At 39.8% G+C, this 17,432-nt stretch overlaps 1 protein-coding gene across 5 annotated transcripts in view; it reads left to right on the top strand.

Moving 5' to 3' along the window:
- Positions 1-10,256, top strand: part of SLC25A12 (solute carrier family 25 member 12) — a 68,289-nt gene extending 58,033 nt beyond the window's left edge. For all 5 annotated transcript variants that reach the window (XM_048868549.2, XM_048868551.2, XM_048868552.2 and 2 more), the window contains 5 exons: positions 714-854; positions 4,885-5,023; positions 8,514-8,672; positions 8,874-8,964; positions 9,617-10,256. In XM_048868549.2, the coding sequence (XP_048724506.2) occupies positions 714-854; positions 4,885-5,023; positions 8,514-8,672; positions 8,874-8,964; positions 9,617-9,812 (726 nt within the window). In that variant the 3' untranslated portion in view covers positions 9,813-10,256. The remainder of the gene's footprint in view (positions 1-713; positions 855-4,884; positions 5,024-8,513; positions 8,673-8,873; positions 8,965-9,616) is intronic.
- The last annotated feature ends 7,176 nt before the right edge of the window (positions 10,257-17,432 follow it).

The following is a 17,432-nucleotide window of genomic DNA, read 5'->3' as shown; positions in this document are numbered from 1 at the left end:
TACAAATAACACCTCACCACATTGGCTGGTTTTCATTTATTGAACCCAACTATTCTACTGCATATCAAATACAACTGTACAAAATTTCATAACTTTCAGTTTTGTAGAGTTATGGCAACTAAAATATCCATTTTTCTGAGCTGTCACTGCATATTGTAAACTTCATACATATTCCTCTAATATTGATCAATTAAATTTCCCTTTTTAATATTTATTCTTCATCTCTGTGGCAAAACTGTACTTGCTATATACTCTACTTTAGTCTGTGAATGAGAGCAGTTTTCTTTTGTTCCTGTTTTCCTGAGCCTTGGACTGCAGAGCATTATGATTAACTTAACCTGATATCTAATATGGATGAAAGTTGATAAACTTCTAGGCAGTAATGTGGCTGTTTAGAAATATGGATGTCAGAGGGAGAAGAAAAATGGAATGAATTGCTGTAATAGAAATCACAAATACATACAGAACCATGGCAGTCTGCCTTTGTTTCTGTTTCAATTTACTTTAAAACGCACATGCTTTTATGCAGAAGAACGGGAGACTTCAGAACAGGGATTTTACTGAGTGTGTTCCATATTGCAGATACGTAATGTAATAGGGCTCTGTTTTCCCTCAGTGGGAGCCAAAGGTGCTCAGCACCTTGCAGGAGTGGACTCTTACTGGTGTGATATAATGATAGAATTCACTGTAACTCATTTTCTCTGGTCTTGCAGGCAGGAGGTTCGCAGGTCATCTTCACTAATCCACTAGAGATTGTCAAGATTCGGTTGCAGGTAGCAGGAGAAATCGCTACAGGACCCAGAGTCAGTGCCCTTACTGTTCTAAAAGAACTGGGAATTTTTGGTCTTTATAAGGTATGTATTTGGGCATTCCTGGCACACCACTTTTAAACCATTTTATGCTAAATTTAAAAGAACTTTTAAAACAAAAACATTGCTGAAAAACAAAAATCTTTTCAAATTTAAAAATAATCTCTTCCTGCAGGGCAGCCACATGGTAGAAAAGTGGGGGGGGGGCGCGAACACATTTAGCCCTGGTCTACATTAGAGTTAGTTTAATGTAGGACAGCTTACATCGACTTAAATCTGTAAGTGTCTACAGTAAAATGAAGCTGCCACTGATGTAACTTCCCCACTACACCAACTTAATAACTCCACCTCCATGAGAGGTGTAGTACTTAAGTCAATGTAATTAGGTCGACACAGTGTGTTGTTGCATTAACTGTTGCTGCCTTTCAGGAGCCATCCCACAGTGCCCCACCCTGACAGTTAAATTGATTCCACCGCTCCTGGTGAGGATGCGCACTACCAACACAAGGATTGTAGGGTTGACATGCAAAAGCAGTTTATTTACTGCAGTGGCTGTATGTCAACATAACTTAGGGCTTGGCTACACTTACATTTTATAGCGCTCTAACTTGTTGGCTCAGGGGTGTGAAAAATCACCTCCCTGAGCGTAGAAGTCAGAGTGCTTTAAAGCACTAGTGTAAACAGGCTCCAAGCGCTGGGAGCCGCGCTCCCAGTGCTCGGAGCTAATCCCTTCGTGGAGGTGGATTACCAGGAGCGCTGGGAGAGCTCTCTCCCAGCGCTCGCGCGCGACCAAACTTGCACTTCAAAGCGCTGCCACGGGAGTGCTTTGAAGTTTCCAGTGTGGCCATACTCTTAGGTCAACTTAATTTTGTAGTGTTCAGGGTAGCAGCCGTATTAGTCTGTATCCGCAAAAAGAAAAGGAGGACTTGTGGCACCTTAGAGACTAACCAATTTATTTGAGCATAAGCTTTCGTGAGCTGTAGCTCACAAAAGCTAATGCTCAAATAAATTGGTTAGTCTCTAAGGTGCCACAAGTCCTCCTTTTCTTTTTAATTTTGTAGCGTAGACTTGCCCTTATACTCATATTAGTGAAAGAGGGAAACATAAAAATACTCTCCTGTTGTATCCTTTGGGCTTTTATATCAGGTTGCAGGGAGTCCTGTACTGCAGACCTGCTGGCTTCTGGCATGGATCATTTCATTTGGAGGCTTTTGTGAAAAGTTTCTTTAGCTTTTCTTTTGTGTTTGTTTAGGAGCCTAAATTGTCTTACATTTATTTTGAATCTCAGTTATCTCTATTGTTATCCTCACAGCAGCATCTTCTTTTTGTCTTAATAATTTGGCAGCAGTGAAACAGTAGTAGAATTTAGTAGGATTCAGATCTTTAAGAAGTTAAGTGGTGGGATTTGTCAATAATGAATTCCATTTAAAAAAAAAAAGCCTGTACTGTACTGTACTTTACCAGAATGCCAGTCAACAGATTCCTTCCCTGCAGGTATACTTACTACCATCATTACAGATCAGATGTAATGGTGCAGAAGCGATTAGTTTTCTTAAACAAGGAAGAGTATTTCTTTCTGTATCCTGTGCCAGTGCAAGGAGTAATACGTAAATTCAACAGCTATAGGCAGCTGTGCACTTCCATAATATTGGTTTAGCTGATTTATTTATGGAGCTATGTAGCACTGTAAAAATGTGTAAATTTACGTCCATAGCTGCAGCTTTTATTCTGAATTCACTAGGTTAGATTCACACAGCTATAATGTTTCCCTAAATAGTATCGATGTTTTGGTACATAGGACAAAATTTTAGTGCAGTAATAATTTTTGTGTCTGGTGACTAGAAAGATGGTTTTATTACAAATTTTATCTTTCTTTAAAATTGAACAGTCATCTCAAGGAAGTTTAGGATAATTAAGTTAAAGAAAAAAAGAATACAAAGCTCAGTGGAGTAAATACCAAAAGGGGACTGGTTTTAAAACATGTAATAACGGTGAGTGAAATTCATCCAAGCATAGAGTGTGTCTCCACAAGACCATACATACCACTTAAGCCCCACAGATCCCCTGCGGAGAGCACTCTGTCTGTCTGCTCCAAATAGGTCAGCGTGGAGGGGAACTTTTAGAAATGTGTGACCTCCTAAGGCCCTGGCATCACTCTTATGTGGCCCATGGCCCAGAGCCTCTTATGTAGGGAACTCAGAGAGTCAATGGCCACTATTCTGGCACAGAGTGGACTGAAGTGGTGGGTGGAGGAGATAGTTTTGAAGCCTCCATGGCTCACCCTCAGGATGAGCTCTTTGCAGCAGGAAGTAATTCACCCAATATCAGATGAATAATTGGGGAGTCATTTTAATCAGGATTCTTGACATAACATATTTTAACAGCCCCTTCACAGATATTGTAGCATGTGTCAAGATCTAGAGGGACTCTCTTTAGTTTGCTTTTAGGCTTTGTATGCCAAGTTCATAAGAACATAAGAATGGCCTTACTGGGTCAGACCAAAGGTCCATCCAACCCAGTATCCTGTCTTCCGACAGTCGCCAATGCCAGGTGCCCCAGAGGGAGTGAACCTAACAGGTAATGATCAAGTGATCTCTCTCCTGCCATCCATCTCCACCCTCTGACAAACAGAGGCTAGGGACACCATCCCTGCCCATCCTGGCTAATAGCCATTAATGGACTTAACCTCCAGGAATTTATCCAGTTCTCTTTTAAACCCTGTTATAGTCCTAGCCTTCACAACCTCCTCAGGCAAGGAGTTCCACAGGTTGACTATGTGCTGAGTGAAGAAGAACTTCCTTTTATTTGTTTTAAACCTGCTACCCAATAATTTCATTTGGTGGCCCCTAGTTCTTATATTATGGGAATAAGTAAATATCTTTTCCTTATTCACTTTCTCCACACCACTCATGATTTTATATAGCTCTATCATATTCCCCCTTAGTCTCCTCTTTTCCAAGCTGAAAAGTCCTAGCCTCTTTAATCTCTCCTCATATGGGACCTGTTCCAAACCCCTAATCATTTCAGTTGCCCTTTTCTGAACCTTTTCTAATGCCCACATTTCTTTTTTTGAGATGAGGGGACCACATCTATACGCAGTATTCAAGATGTGGGCGTACCATGGATTTCTATAAGGGCAATAAGATATTCTCCGTCTTATTCTCTATCCCTTTTTTAATGATTCCTAACATCCAGTTTGCTTTTTTGACTGCTGTTGCACACTGTGTGGACGTCTTCAGAGAACAATCCACGATGACGCCAAGATCTTTCTCCTGATTAGTTATAGCTAAATTAGCCCCCATCGTATTGTATGTATAGTTGGGGTTATTTTTTTCAATGTGCATTACTTTACATTTATCCACATTAAATTTCATTTGCCATTTTTTTGCCCAATCACTTAGTTTTGTGAGATCTTTTTGAAGTTCTTCACAGTCTGCTTTTGTTTTAACCAAGAATTACCTTTTTTTCCCAGCAAGGGAGTCATTCAAGTTCCCCATCCTTTGTCTCTGTATTACTTTCCCATGCTTTAGTGTTTCCATGTTGTGGTAACTTTCCCATAGGGAAAGAGAACAAACTGTGCTAGCCCTGCAGTGCAGTTTTTTCTGGCAGCCGGAGAGGGTCAGTGGAGATGCTCTCAGCTTCCTGTGGAGCAAGTGGCAAGCAAGGGCCCCAGTTGACTCTCTTGTGTGGCAGTACATTCCCTGTCACCAGGCCAGCAGGATCAGCTAAGAGAAGGTTTTTTGTAGGTTAAATTGTCGTGTACATTTCTGTACGAAAAATCATCTTTCTAAGGTTTGATGGCAGGCCCTTAATTGTCAAGTGTCACTCTTTTGCTAAAGTTAGAAACCATCGCTGAAGCTGAGAGCTGACCATCGAATGACTAACTGTGCTTCTTTTGATGTTCAAATCTCCATACTACATTCCTTAAGACATATTACATTTACTGGTTACCTGGTAGATCCCCTCAAGAGCCTTGGCTCAGTCTATACCCGGTGGCCTGGGGCTTCTTGCCAGCCTTTAAGTCTAATCCTATTTATATAACGTGTGTATATTATGTTTCCTTTTTGTGTGACAGGGTGCCAAAGCGTGTTTCCTCCGAGACATTCCCTTTTCTGCAATCTATTTTCCTGTTTATGCTCACAGTAAACTGATGCTTGCTGATGAAAATGGCCATGTGGGAGGGCTTAATCTCCTTACAGCTGGTGCCATTGCAGGTAACTTCTCAATATGTTTTCTAGAAATAACCTTTTCCCCCTTAATAGATAATATTTAATATTCGTTCATCAGTCCCATATAAATGAAAGCTAGTATGCCATTGTATCTGATTTAATCTAAATTTGATCACTTTTATCCTTGGTGGGAGGTAGTGTAATTTTGATGAGAGCTAATTACATTTGCATAATGTGGATAAACAGCTTAATGCAGCTCAGCAACTTGTAGCCAAATTTGATCTGTCTGTCTCAATGGGGTTTTAGTTGTTACCAGGCTCTCTGACTTGAAGGCTAATTTGAATCTTTGATGAACATATACTGAGAAGAATTAGAAAGAAAATGATTCATCTAGCTTAGGGCTCCTAAACAACTGGGGAAGAAACTTTCAGTTCAAAGGTAAATGCCAAAACAAGGATTTGAAGGTGCCTTTACTGTTCAATAGCAGGACAGGAGTGGAAATAACATACTCTTCATCTTTTTTTAAAGAATTTCTAATCAAGATTTCCCTTCTAATGATAGTGGGACAAACTCACCCCACTTACATGAAGTTAGTGTTTAGAAATGACTTCTGTAGGCTTTTATTTTATTTAAAGTGAATTTTGTAATGTGGTATTACACCACCATGGGTTCGGCTCTGGTGGCTACAGTTTCAGGCTTAATGGAGTGAAAGTCACCTCTGCTACTTGCTTCAGATTTAGAGTCTCTAGGAACACACAAAGGCCTAGAGTAGAGACCTCACATACATTTATAAGTATAATGTCTAGTCTGTTTGACAAGTTTTACTAAAGTTACAATCAAAGTTATGATTACCTAAGCATATAGAAATTCTATACAGACCTATGCACACGTTACTTATATAGTTATACTCACATCCTCCTAGATAGTGTTAGGGTCTGGTGGGTCTCTCATGGATTGATAATAAGTAAAGGAATGGTTCCTGCTGGAGTTTCCCATAGGGAGCTCAATTTTCCTAATCTGGGTACCCTCTCTTTATAATGTGATTCTGACTATACCTCATTAGTATTTATGCATATAGTGCACCCTGTGGTGAGGGTTAGAAAAATGTTAGAAAAATGTGACTACTGAGCATCTTGTAGCGAAAAATGACTCTTACTGTTAATTTTTTTTGCAATATCACCCATTGGTGCATCTTTTCTGGTAATGTTGTGGCATAGGGTCATTCTTTGGTCCCTTACTTTTGTCAAGCTTTTCTTAAGCCTATGGCCTAGTATGGCTAAGCTAAAATCTTACAGGCCTCAGCCTGTAAGCCTTGTCTTACAATCCTACTTACTTAGATATCTAATACATAATTACCCCTTCTAACTACTGATCAATCTTATATTTCTATAATCCTACAATTTAACTCTATTTCGCATACGATGATTATATGTAAAATAACATGTTAGTAAATCATAACATTACCCAATGAATAAACAATAAACTAAAATCATTGGCTGCACTTGGTATGAACAGAATGTGTAACTGGTTTGTTGGTAATAATGGCCTCTTATCTCAGTCAGTAGGCTAATAAAATTAGGCCCAGATGTGATGGTGGTGAATAAGCTAAAAATGCACTGCTAGACAAATTAATGGTAGACATCCTGGTGGACAAATTCTCTTTTGCACCCAGTATCTGCTGGGTGTAACACAAGTGGGGTGGAATGCAGAGGAGGTTTTTGCAGTTCCTTGATCCTGGGCCCATTTGGTGCTGGCCTATGTGTAGTTTATTAGACCATCCTTGGAGCTATCCAGGGATCACTAGAGCTCTGTGTGCTCCAGCCTGCCACCTAAACTGGAGTTGGCGTAGGACCTAGTTATGCCCGCTCTTTCCCAATTGGGTATGCCCCCATGGCTGGGGAGATGTGACAGTTTTCTGGGCCCTTTTGCTCTTGAATGGCACAAAGGGACCAGAAATGGGAAGAAAATCTGTTCCATTTTATTCATAGAACTACTGAAAAATACACTGTGGGGGCTAGTATCCTATAATAAGACTTGCCATTTGTGTTTTTTAACCACAGCTTAATTCATTAATGTTTATCAGACACTTGGATATTGATGCGATGCACTCAGTAGAAATGGCTATAAATCTTGTTTGAGATATAAAATTTAGCCTACAAGAATCCTTCTTTCTGAGCTTCAAATTCATGTTACTGTTTAATGGGAGTGGATCAGATAAGCATAACTGAGAACATTGTGTGTACACATGTGGCTTCAAAAAAAGTTTATAGGGTTGTAATAGTGCATAGTTAGCTTTAGCAAATAGACTGGCTTTGCTGCTCCTGTTCCAAGATAAAACCTCCTGAATTGATCAGCAGGATGTTTTGGGATGTTTTCGTTAAATTTCTGACCTGTCAACTTTATAAATCTCCCTTAAGTGCTATGTAGACAACTGTTAGGCTGTTTTTTTAATTGTATTGAAATCAACAGTAACAATTCAACCAAGACTGAAAGTGAACATTCAAGTTCCAAGTTGGAAGGGAATTCTTGGTTTTGGTTAAGTGATTGAGATGAGTCAGTATTCATTATACTAAAAATGAGAGTTGGATTTTTACATCTAAATTTTATAAATATTCTAACAGCATAGTACTTTACCTGCACAGTTCCCCTTTCATTTGAATAAGAAACCAGTGCTGGTGCTTGGGGTGAGGTACTGTTACTGTACCATCATTGATGGCTGTTACCATAGTGTGTGTGCCCAAAATGCCTTTATTGTCAACCTTTCTTTATAGTTTACTTTTTAAGTAGTCTTGTGTTCTGCTAATGAACTGGCCAAAGAGCACCATAGAAATCTCACACTGTAGAATAGAAGGCCTCTAAATGATCACTTTGCATATTTACACCTTTAAACAAATGGATCTGTGAAGGATTGGAATGTTAGTACTTGAGAGGTTTTTGCAGAGCAGTTAATCAGCTATACTGTTACAAAGTACTTGGTACATACAATAGGTGAGTAGAACTATTAATATTCACAAAGCACAGTAAGGCTGACAGAGCTCCTAGAATCAGCTGAGAGCACCACTAATTTGTGTCAGGAATATTTAATCCTTTATATTGAAAAAGAGAGAGAGTGAGTTTTAACTATTTATACTTGGAAATATTTGCGTCTCTCTTTAAAAAAGGTAAAATAAAAGATATTTGAAATGACTGATAATAGAACTCAAAGGGGAGCTCTTGAGAGAATTGTTCTGTTAATATCGTTGCATAATTTTTGCAGTTCTCTTGGCTGTATTTTCATAGTGTTTTTCTTTAGCATCTGTATTAAAATTAACTTCGTGATTTTGAAGAGACATTTAGAAGGATTGTGCTATGCTAGCTGCAGTAAAAGTCAATTTTGAATACTTTATGTTAGTACCAGGGTGTGTGGGTTTACATTTTTAATAAGCTTTGATTTCATAAAAAGATTGACATTTGCAGGTATTTTCTTTGACATGAGAAATATTTCTATCTTTTACAAGATACTTTGTGTGAATTAAATGCTGTTTTCTTCTAAAAGGTGTGCCTGCTGCTTCCTTGGTAACCCCTGCTGATGTCATCAAGACAAGACTGCAAGTGGCAGCTCGCGCTGGTCAGACAACATACAGTGGAGTTATTGACTGTTTTAGAAAGATACTTAGAGAAGAAGGCCCTTCGGCTTTTTGGAAGGGAGCTATGGGTAGGGAATTTTCTTTATATTTTAAGTCAGACCACAATCCTGCAAATTTTTTCAGTGTTGTTTTACTCAGGATTGCTCCCAGCAGTAAAGTTTGCAGGATTGGGCCTTAGTATTGTAGTTCACAGGTTCATTTGAAATTCTCAGACCATCTTTCTTGATCTAACGTTGCTGTATTACAGTATTATTTGTAATATTCAACAGCTCGAGTGTTCAGATCTTCACCTCAGTTTGGTGTTACGTTAGTGACCTATGAACTTCTGCAGCGATGGTTCTGTGTTGATTTTGGAGGAATGTAAGTGCAAACATTTGCTCACTAACATGCAAATCGGGTCTGCTAAGTTTGAATTCATATAGAGCCTTCAGATAACTAAATGGAAAGAATATGTTGAAACAGATGTAGTTAAACTTAATGATATTGATTAGCTGTAAATCAAAGTGCCAGAATTTTGTTTTAAGTGTGCCCTGCACAAAAAATCCCCCAAACAGTGATATTACTATTAACATCTTTGGGTATTAAAACTGAAAGAGCTTAAACAAATCAAATTGCCTTGATTTGTATACTATTTCACTGTCTAAGCAACAGGAAGTATGTCAGTTTCACTTTTTTTAATACACTGCACAAACCTTCTGTATTTGGGTTTCCTACACTGCAAGATGATAATTAAATCCCCCTCAAACTGTTTTAATTAAAATCATTTAAAATGTTTTTTTCATGAAAATATTTCTATTTTAAAATATCCAGAAACTAAATTTTAGCCTGAACTACTTGATAGTGGCCTTTAAAGCAAGCTTCCTTTATTTTAAAAACTAATCAGAATAATTAACTTCTAATTATGTTGATTTATATGTTGTAGACAGATGATCATTTTTAGTATTGGCTTACTATAGATTCTGCGGAGAAACATTTTAAATAAATAATCTTTTCTTTTTTTCTCCTCAAACAGCAAACCCTCCGGATCAGAACCAACCCCCAAATCTCGAATCTCAGACCTGCCTCCTGTTAATCCTGACCACATAGGTGGATACAGACTTGCTACAGCTACATTTGCTGGCATAGAAAACAAGTTTGGGCTTTATCTTCCAAAATTTCGATCTCCTGATGTTGCTTCAGTTCTACCAAAAGTAGCAGCTGAATCCTGAGATGACCTTTCAGCCTAGTATAACGACACAATGAAAAAAAAAATTCAAGAGAACAGTACTATATCTATCCAGTCAGCTGCATGTTGCTCTTGCTGAACTGAGAATTTAAGTCAAATCACTCCTTTCTAAATGATATACAATATGCATTTATTTGTTTATAAATTAATCATTTGCACACAGGAAACGGATTGAAGCTTTAGTTCTGCATAGATTTTTTTTTTCCCCCTAACCAGTGGCATGAATCAGTAACCTTTACTTGGCTTTGCACAGCTTGCACTTAATGTTACTGTACATATTGTACATCTTTGTACAGAGACATCATGGCATCCATACACGATTACATTTATATAATGGGTATGCAGTTCTAAGCAGTTTGAAATGTACAGAATGTTTTGAAGGTGTTTTTATTAAGAATCATGGAACAATAAAATATATTTAAAGTCATTTCATTTTCTTATATTTGTGTAATATATAAAAATAAACCATCAGATATTTGGTGTAGTTAGTCATAGATTTTTAAGGCCAGAAAGGTCCCATTATAGTGTAGCATGACTTGTCTTAGAGAATAAATCAAGGTATTAGTTAATAAAGGCAAAAGCATAAACATGCAATGCTGGTAGGAAGTTACAGCACAGGAACTGTGGGTGTGTATGTGGGGAGGAGTGCTTGAAAACTGTAGGAATTACCCAGAAACTCATGGTAATGTTTACTAGTAACGTTTTGCTAATTCTGAATTCCAGCATATCATGTTTAAATGTGGTGAGATTGTATTTACCAGTTATAAGTGGATTTTATTATGAGCACTCTGAATAAATTTATCCTGTAAATGTCCATATCTGAGTAGCAAGTAAAATAAGTCCAGGGTTTAGTTTTAGCATATTCGGATGAAATAATTGCCAGGATATGCACTGCTAGTTTGCCAGCAAGTCCCAAAAGTGTCATATTTGTAATTAAGTAATAAAAGGCCTTGGCCTAACTCATCTTTGATGTAACTATTGTGTTCAGTGGAATCTCCTAGAGATAAATTTGGCTCCCCGTGTAGTCTAGGAAATCTATCACCCGGTGGTTGGATTGGTGAATATTCATAACTCCTGAATTCTGATGTAATCTGTTTTTGTTTAAAAGACACAGCTTTCATTTTATTATGATTGTGCCTTCACTAGAAGTACAAAGTTTGGATTAATGTGCAGCGTGGGGAAATCTGCCAGGGGGTTAACATCTGATCTGTAGCACTGTGTGAATGTGTGCAAACATCTCTGAGTACAGCCTTGCAGACTTACAAAGCTGCTCTATGTTCTGCACAGGAGGTTTCTGTAGCTTTAGAAGAATGACTTCTGACAGCTTGGGGAGCTGCAAGCCCTCCTGGCTTTGTGGGCTTGAGGTATATACAAATTAATCCACTTGGAAATACTTGCTCAGGGAGGGGCTAAGTTCCTTCTTGGTAGGAGGAAAACGAGGGGGAAAGCTAGTTGTTTTCCAAAATCTCTAAATTCCAGAAAAAATAAAATGGAGGCACCTGGTTGTGTTCCACAGGAGGAGTGCTATACTCTGAGACGATTTCCAGGTATTTTGAAGAAAAAATTATGTAGAACTTTTGCCTCAAGTTTGCTAAATTAAAATTAAAATTTGCTAAATTAAAAGCCCTTTTTGACTGGTGGGTAATCTGCTTTTGGAACAATGCAAATGCAGAATTCCAGCCAGACTCTCAGGAAAAAGCAAGAGTCCCTGTTCATAGCTGTAATCTATCACCCTACTGCCATAGCTGGTCTCTGTAAGCAGTGCAGGACCAGTGCCCCTGTATCAGAGCAGGTGGACCCAGTTGAGCCAATTAAAGGAGGCAGGGCTACACCTGGGGCTGTAACAGCCTGTCAGAGGCATAATGATTGGGACAGGCTGTACCTGGCACCACAGGAGAGTGGAGCTAACTCCTGTAGTGGAGTTGTTCCAGAAGAGCAGCTGGAGCTGGCTGAATGAGGACTGGCTGAGCAGGGAGCTGGAAAGCTGCAAGAAGCAGAATTACCAGAGACCTCTGGGAGAAGAGGCTAGGATAAAGGGTGAGCAGAAGGACTATTTTCTGTTTATTTGGCTTATGTTTGGACAATAAACCTATTTAAAGGAGACTGGGTCTGACAATGTATGCTTGGTAAACTGGGGAGAAGCCCTGCCAATCCTTGCCTACAAACTGACTTGGGTAGGGACCGCTAAAGTAATGCCTAGCTAACGGCTTGCTTCCATGTTCTGGGTTTAAGAACTGCAGTAAAATACCAAATGACAGGCAGGATTGCTGCTGAGCTCAATCCAGTTGCCACTTAATCTCAGGCAGCTATTTTAATTGAAATGGGGGACAGTGAAAGGTTTGCAATTCCTTAGGAAACTGTTAAGGAAATGTAATACTGAGAAGAGAGAGCTGTTGATTCCACAAGACAGGCAGTGGCCAGGTTTTTATAAGCAGGTAGAAAATTACCTATCCTACAACTTCAGTTTCAGACACCATAGTTTCTGGGCCATGGTTGTGTTAAATAGCCTCCAGGACTTTTTTTTTTTTAAGGCAACTAGAATTGCCTTGACTTTATTCCAGTTAAATATTTTAGTTCACCGTACGACAGGTGAAGGCCAAGGCTTTAGACAGCATTTAAGGAAGAAGGAGCTTTTTTAAAAAATATGAATAGGAATGTCCAGCCTTTATTGTCTCTGCCAAATAAACACTTGCAAATCTCCCTGTGTTTTCGTCGCTGTCCAAGAGATGGTAACTTTTTGTAGCTGCCGAACTACAATCAGCCCTTAACTTTGGAGCAAAACTTCCCTTGACTTCAACAGGAATTGAGTGCATGTAACCAAGGCTATTATGGGGCACCCAGTTCCCAGTCCTCGGTCAGAGAATGTATCTCTTTACGCAGTTTGCCTCGGCATAGGCTTCTTAGGCAGCTCACACTCCTGTATCTTCAAATTTTGTTCTGCTCTGTGAAAAGAATATGCTCCCTTGAGGGGTAGAAAAATCCTTGGTACACACTGGCATTTAATCTTGGTCACAGCTTGTTGACTGACTTGAGTTCCGAAATAGTTATTGGACAGTGAGGCTCCTGGGATGGTCATTACAATATCTAGCATCCTGCAACTGGCATGCTGGTCCCTCCATAACTGCTGACATGGGATTGTCTAAAGAAATCCCATCCACCCTATCCTCTTTTCATTCCCTAAATGTTTGGGGGGATGGGGTTGTCAATGCAAATATGGTTTGGGAGGAAAAATAAAAATGGTTATAAATTGCTTGAAGCTAGATTCCATTTTCCAATACATTTCCCTAAATGATACCTGACCTGTGGATTCAGACCCATGCTGAAGCTACCAAGACTCGTATCCATACCTAGTGCTTGTCAGGAGTCCTCTGGAGCAGAACTAGTTTGTTGTGTTTTTGAAAATTTTCATCTAGAATTAGAAGAAATTGTTTTGGAGTGGAGAGGGAGGGAAAAATACCTCTAAAATTTATTTAAATTCCAGCAGAAGCTGCAGAGCTGTGCTCCGCTTGCTAAAAATTCCCATGCCTGGAGGATAGACACCATCACATGACATGCCTGTTCTTTATGCAGTCCTTGTGTGTCTCAATTGAACAGAAAGCTACTATCGTAAGGTTGGTGAAAATATACAGGGCAAATGTCAAATTGAATAGCATGATTTTGGATTGAAAATAGAGGGGGTACTTTGATAAGGCAAAGCTGATGGAAGCCTGAAGTTTTCACTTTCAAATCTATTGAGCAAAGATAACCTCCTGAAGACATAATTCCAATTGCAGCAGCCAGTCCCCATATGAGCTTTGCTCATAATAGAATGAGGGTTTTTTTTAATACCAAGAATTGGTAAGAGAACTTCTGTTTATAGCATAGATTAAATAGCAACATAAACCCATTTCTGATTTTGAAATACGTAAAATGGTTCTCCTGGCAAAGAAGTAGGATTGTAGAGGAGATTAAGAACAAATGGCACTAAATAAACTTTGAATGCTCTCTGGTACTAATGCACAGAAGGTGATTTTCACCCATATAGTAGAGCTAGTTAAAGCATTTTCAGCTAAATGTTTTGTGTGTGTGTGTGGTGTTGTTTTTTGTTTGTTTTTTTTTTTGTCAACACATGAAGCCAAAATGTTTTGCGCTGTGTGGAACAAAAAGAAAAGTCAAAACTTCACAAGTTGTTGTGAAACAACTGTCATTCTCCAGCCAGCTCCACTGTGCAGGACGGGGCTCCATCAAAGCTACTGTAATGGTGAGGGTAGCGCTCTCCCTATACGTGACCATTTTCAGGCACTTGAAACTTGCTGGGTGGGAGAAAAAACCCTTGGGGGTATGATGTTTCCCCTTGTTCTCAGCCCAAAGGGTATTTTTTATTTTGTGAAGCACTGGGCAGCTGTTGAGGTTTTCAGAGAGAAGGGAGACGGGGAGTATTGTGTTAAATCTGATGTTTTTTCCACCTGGGTAATTCATCTGGATTAATTTTAAAACTTCAGTCTCCCACTGGATTAAGTCATCCCTTCAGACAAGTGCCACTGAAGTATTAGAAGCGATTTGGATCAGAAATTAAGTTTTTTAAAAATCATGGCATATTTGCAGTCTGGGCCCAGCTCTCCCCACAACCACAGCACAAATGGACTTAAAGCAGAGGTCTCCCTGTCACCAGAGTGCCGCTCAGACACTTTGATTGCTGCTGCAGCCCGGGGACTGCAATAGCCTCTATGATACAGACCCCTCCTGCCCAATGTCGCAGAGTTAGCTAGTGGAGCTGTATAATTGAGAATCCACTGGTTATGGCCCTGCCCTCCCTTTAAAACATCCTTTTGATGCTCCTACTGATGTATGCAACAGATCTGTGGTGGGGGAGGGGAGAGATTCCCATCCTGGGCCATCTGAGCTGGGTCCCCAGCATAGTGGATGGATGAGCTTTGCTGCTTTTGGAGCCCTGCCTATCTGTATGAGCACCTCTGAATTTTCTGCCAAATATTTTGAATGTAGCAGTGCTGCATTCCAGCTCTGTGCATGTCTAATGCACACAGAAATAAACAAGTGCTGTGATTACATGTCTCATTACATAGACACAAAGACATGTAATTAGCACATTCAATGCTGCATGGCATTTATTTCCATAAAAAACATAGTGCAGTAAGCTGCAGCTATCCTGTGCATGTACCTGGAGCGCCACCCATCTGAAACGCACAATCAGACAGAGAAACACTTGAGATTTGTGTTCTTAAACCTACATAATGCTAAAATTGGTTCATGTGTTGGATTTTTCTATTGTTTTTGTTAAATCCTCAGTCTCAAGTTTTTGTTTCAAAGTGTGGGTTGTTTTTTTTTTTTGCTGAAGCTGAAACAAGGAGGTGTAAATTATCTTCCCAGGCACCTTGAGGCAGAAGCGATGTCACTGCCTGCCCTGAGTAGCTTTAAATCCTGATCGGTGCTGAGTTTGGACTGGACTGTGGGAGGTTGCCGAGGGGATGTACCGAATCAGTGCATTTGCCAGCTGCCATGGCCCCACGCACCCTGCCCAGCCTTGCCCATTTGTGGGACTGTGTTGGGCCTCCTCTGTTTCTATGTGATTAAAACTGCTCTCTGCTACTGTAGTGTCCTCTGTGCAGAGAACTTTCCACTGTCAGGGCCCTGCAGCAAGGTCGATGCCGATGCGACTGGAAGCTAGTGTGCCTCCATGCCTGAAGGTAGCCTACTTCTTCCTTGGGTCTCCAGCACTGGAGAGTTACTAATATTCAGTCTTGTTTGAAGTATTGCCAGATTGTTTGTTTGAAATAGGATAAGCTACTCCGGAAAGGCAACTTGCTCTCGAAATGAAAGCCAGGCTTTCATCCACCTTAGGACTGAGCACAGATTTCTTGCTTTACTCTCAAACAACCTGGATCCAGGCTTCTTTAGGAAAAGGGCACCCTCTCTGAACATGAGCATTTTTGCTACAAGATGCACTATTAACATTTTTTTTCTATTCATGCTGCTTTGGAAGCTGCCAAGATCAGTGGTTGATCTAATCAAATACAGTGTCCATCCCTTACCATGGCTAGTGTCTGATAGTGCTCATACTAAATTATTGGGAAAAGGTCTTCCTAACTCCACTATGTCATACTGGGGTATACGCTGAAGCATAAGAAATAAAAAGACATTGCATGTTAATGTAATAAGTGTAACTGCACCTGCTAAGTCTTCTGTGTGTACAGTGCTTCTAAGCATTTGCTACTAAGATATTGCCTCAATGATACCTTGCAATAGCGAGTTCCACAGGGTGTATGCTGCCCAGAAAGGGATTTCCTGTTATCAGTTTGATCTTTATTGCCTTCCTGGTCATTTCACCTTTGCACTACAGGAAGTGATAAACTGAACTGCATGATTAACCTCTTTTATACCATTCAGAATGCTGTATTCCTCTTTCCAAATTATTAAGAAACATTTTGAGATTAAAAGTACTAAGATTAAATAGACCATTCCTATTAATTTCCCCTCTATCTAGACTCCTGCAGCAGGAACTGATTTTTGTGTCCTCTTCCGGATGTCTTCTGTTTTTGATAGTTTTTAAGATGACCAATCCTGAGCCCCTGAATGGTGCAGGATAGCTTTAAAGAGCTTTTCCAGTTTTCTACACTGAATTTCAACTGCCATGTTGCCCAATTACAAGAGCTGATGAAATTTTTTTGAATGTTTCTATTTGATTGAAAAAGGGGTGATTTCGCATAGCTTGACAGTTGGTCACATTTTGAGTTTTGCAATTTTTCAGCAGACATGTTTAATGACAATTATTCCCATTTTTGAATCCGCTCTACCACTTACTCAGTTTCATTAGGTTCCTTTGGGGTTGCTCACACTCCTGTCTAGTTTTCATGCTTCCCAATCCTGAAAGAGTCGTGTAGGTCTCATGAGATGGGAAGCAAAATTCTCCTTCAGAGCTCAGGGGAGCTCTGGCCATAGGTCAGGATTTGTCACTGGTGACCACCACCTCTCTCATGGTTACATTTAGTGGGATAACACATTAGCCTTATGCATTTTCCACCATGATTCTGGCAGGGATTCTGGCAGATGCAGTGTCACAGCAGAAATGAGCATTACTTCAGCCTCTTTTTGACTTATGTCTCTGGTGATCCCAGAGATGGTTCTTGTAAGTACCTTCCCCCCCCCACCCCACCCCACATTAAAAGCAACAACAATTTATTGTAAGGTCCTTCAATCTGCCTCCAGAAGGGAGTATCACCATTTTGGTCTCTTAGGTGAGAAAAGCATTATCCTTCCAGAACTTAGCAGGTTCTCTTCAACAGCAAGAATAATCATGGGCCTGCATATAAGGTTGGGTTGCCAAGGTTTCAATCGTTGGCTCAGGTGATTTATCCAAAGAATTTAGAAACAAGCAGATCCTACCTTGCTTACCAATTTATTTAGGTTGGCTGAAATGGAAAAGATTGGAGTTCAGGGCTGTCCTTTGGAAAGCACTCAGCCTCACTCTCAGAGAGCTTAACTTAACAAGCCTTAGCCTTCCAGAACTGGAAAGGCCTGGTTTGCTTTCCCCCCGCCCTCAATCTCAAATGATTGTGTAGTTTAGAACAATGCTTATATTCCTAACTCTCTCTCACATTGGGATGAC

Source organism: Caretta caretta, chromosome 11, assembly GCF_965140235.1.
Source record: "Caretta caretta isolate rCarCar2 chromosome 11, rCarCar1.hap1, whole genome shotgun sequence".
NCBI lineage: Eukaryota > Metazoa > Chordata > Testudines > Cheloniidae > Caretta > Caretta caretta.
Note: the sequence above shows the minus strand (reverse complement) of the source record. Positions and strands in the feature narration are given on the sequence as shown.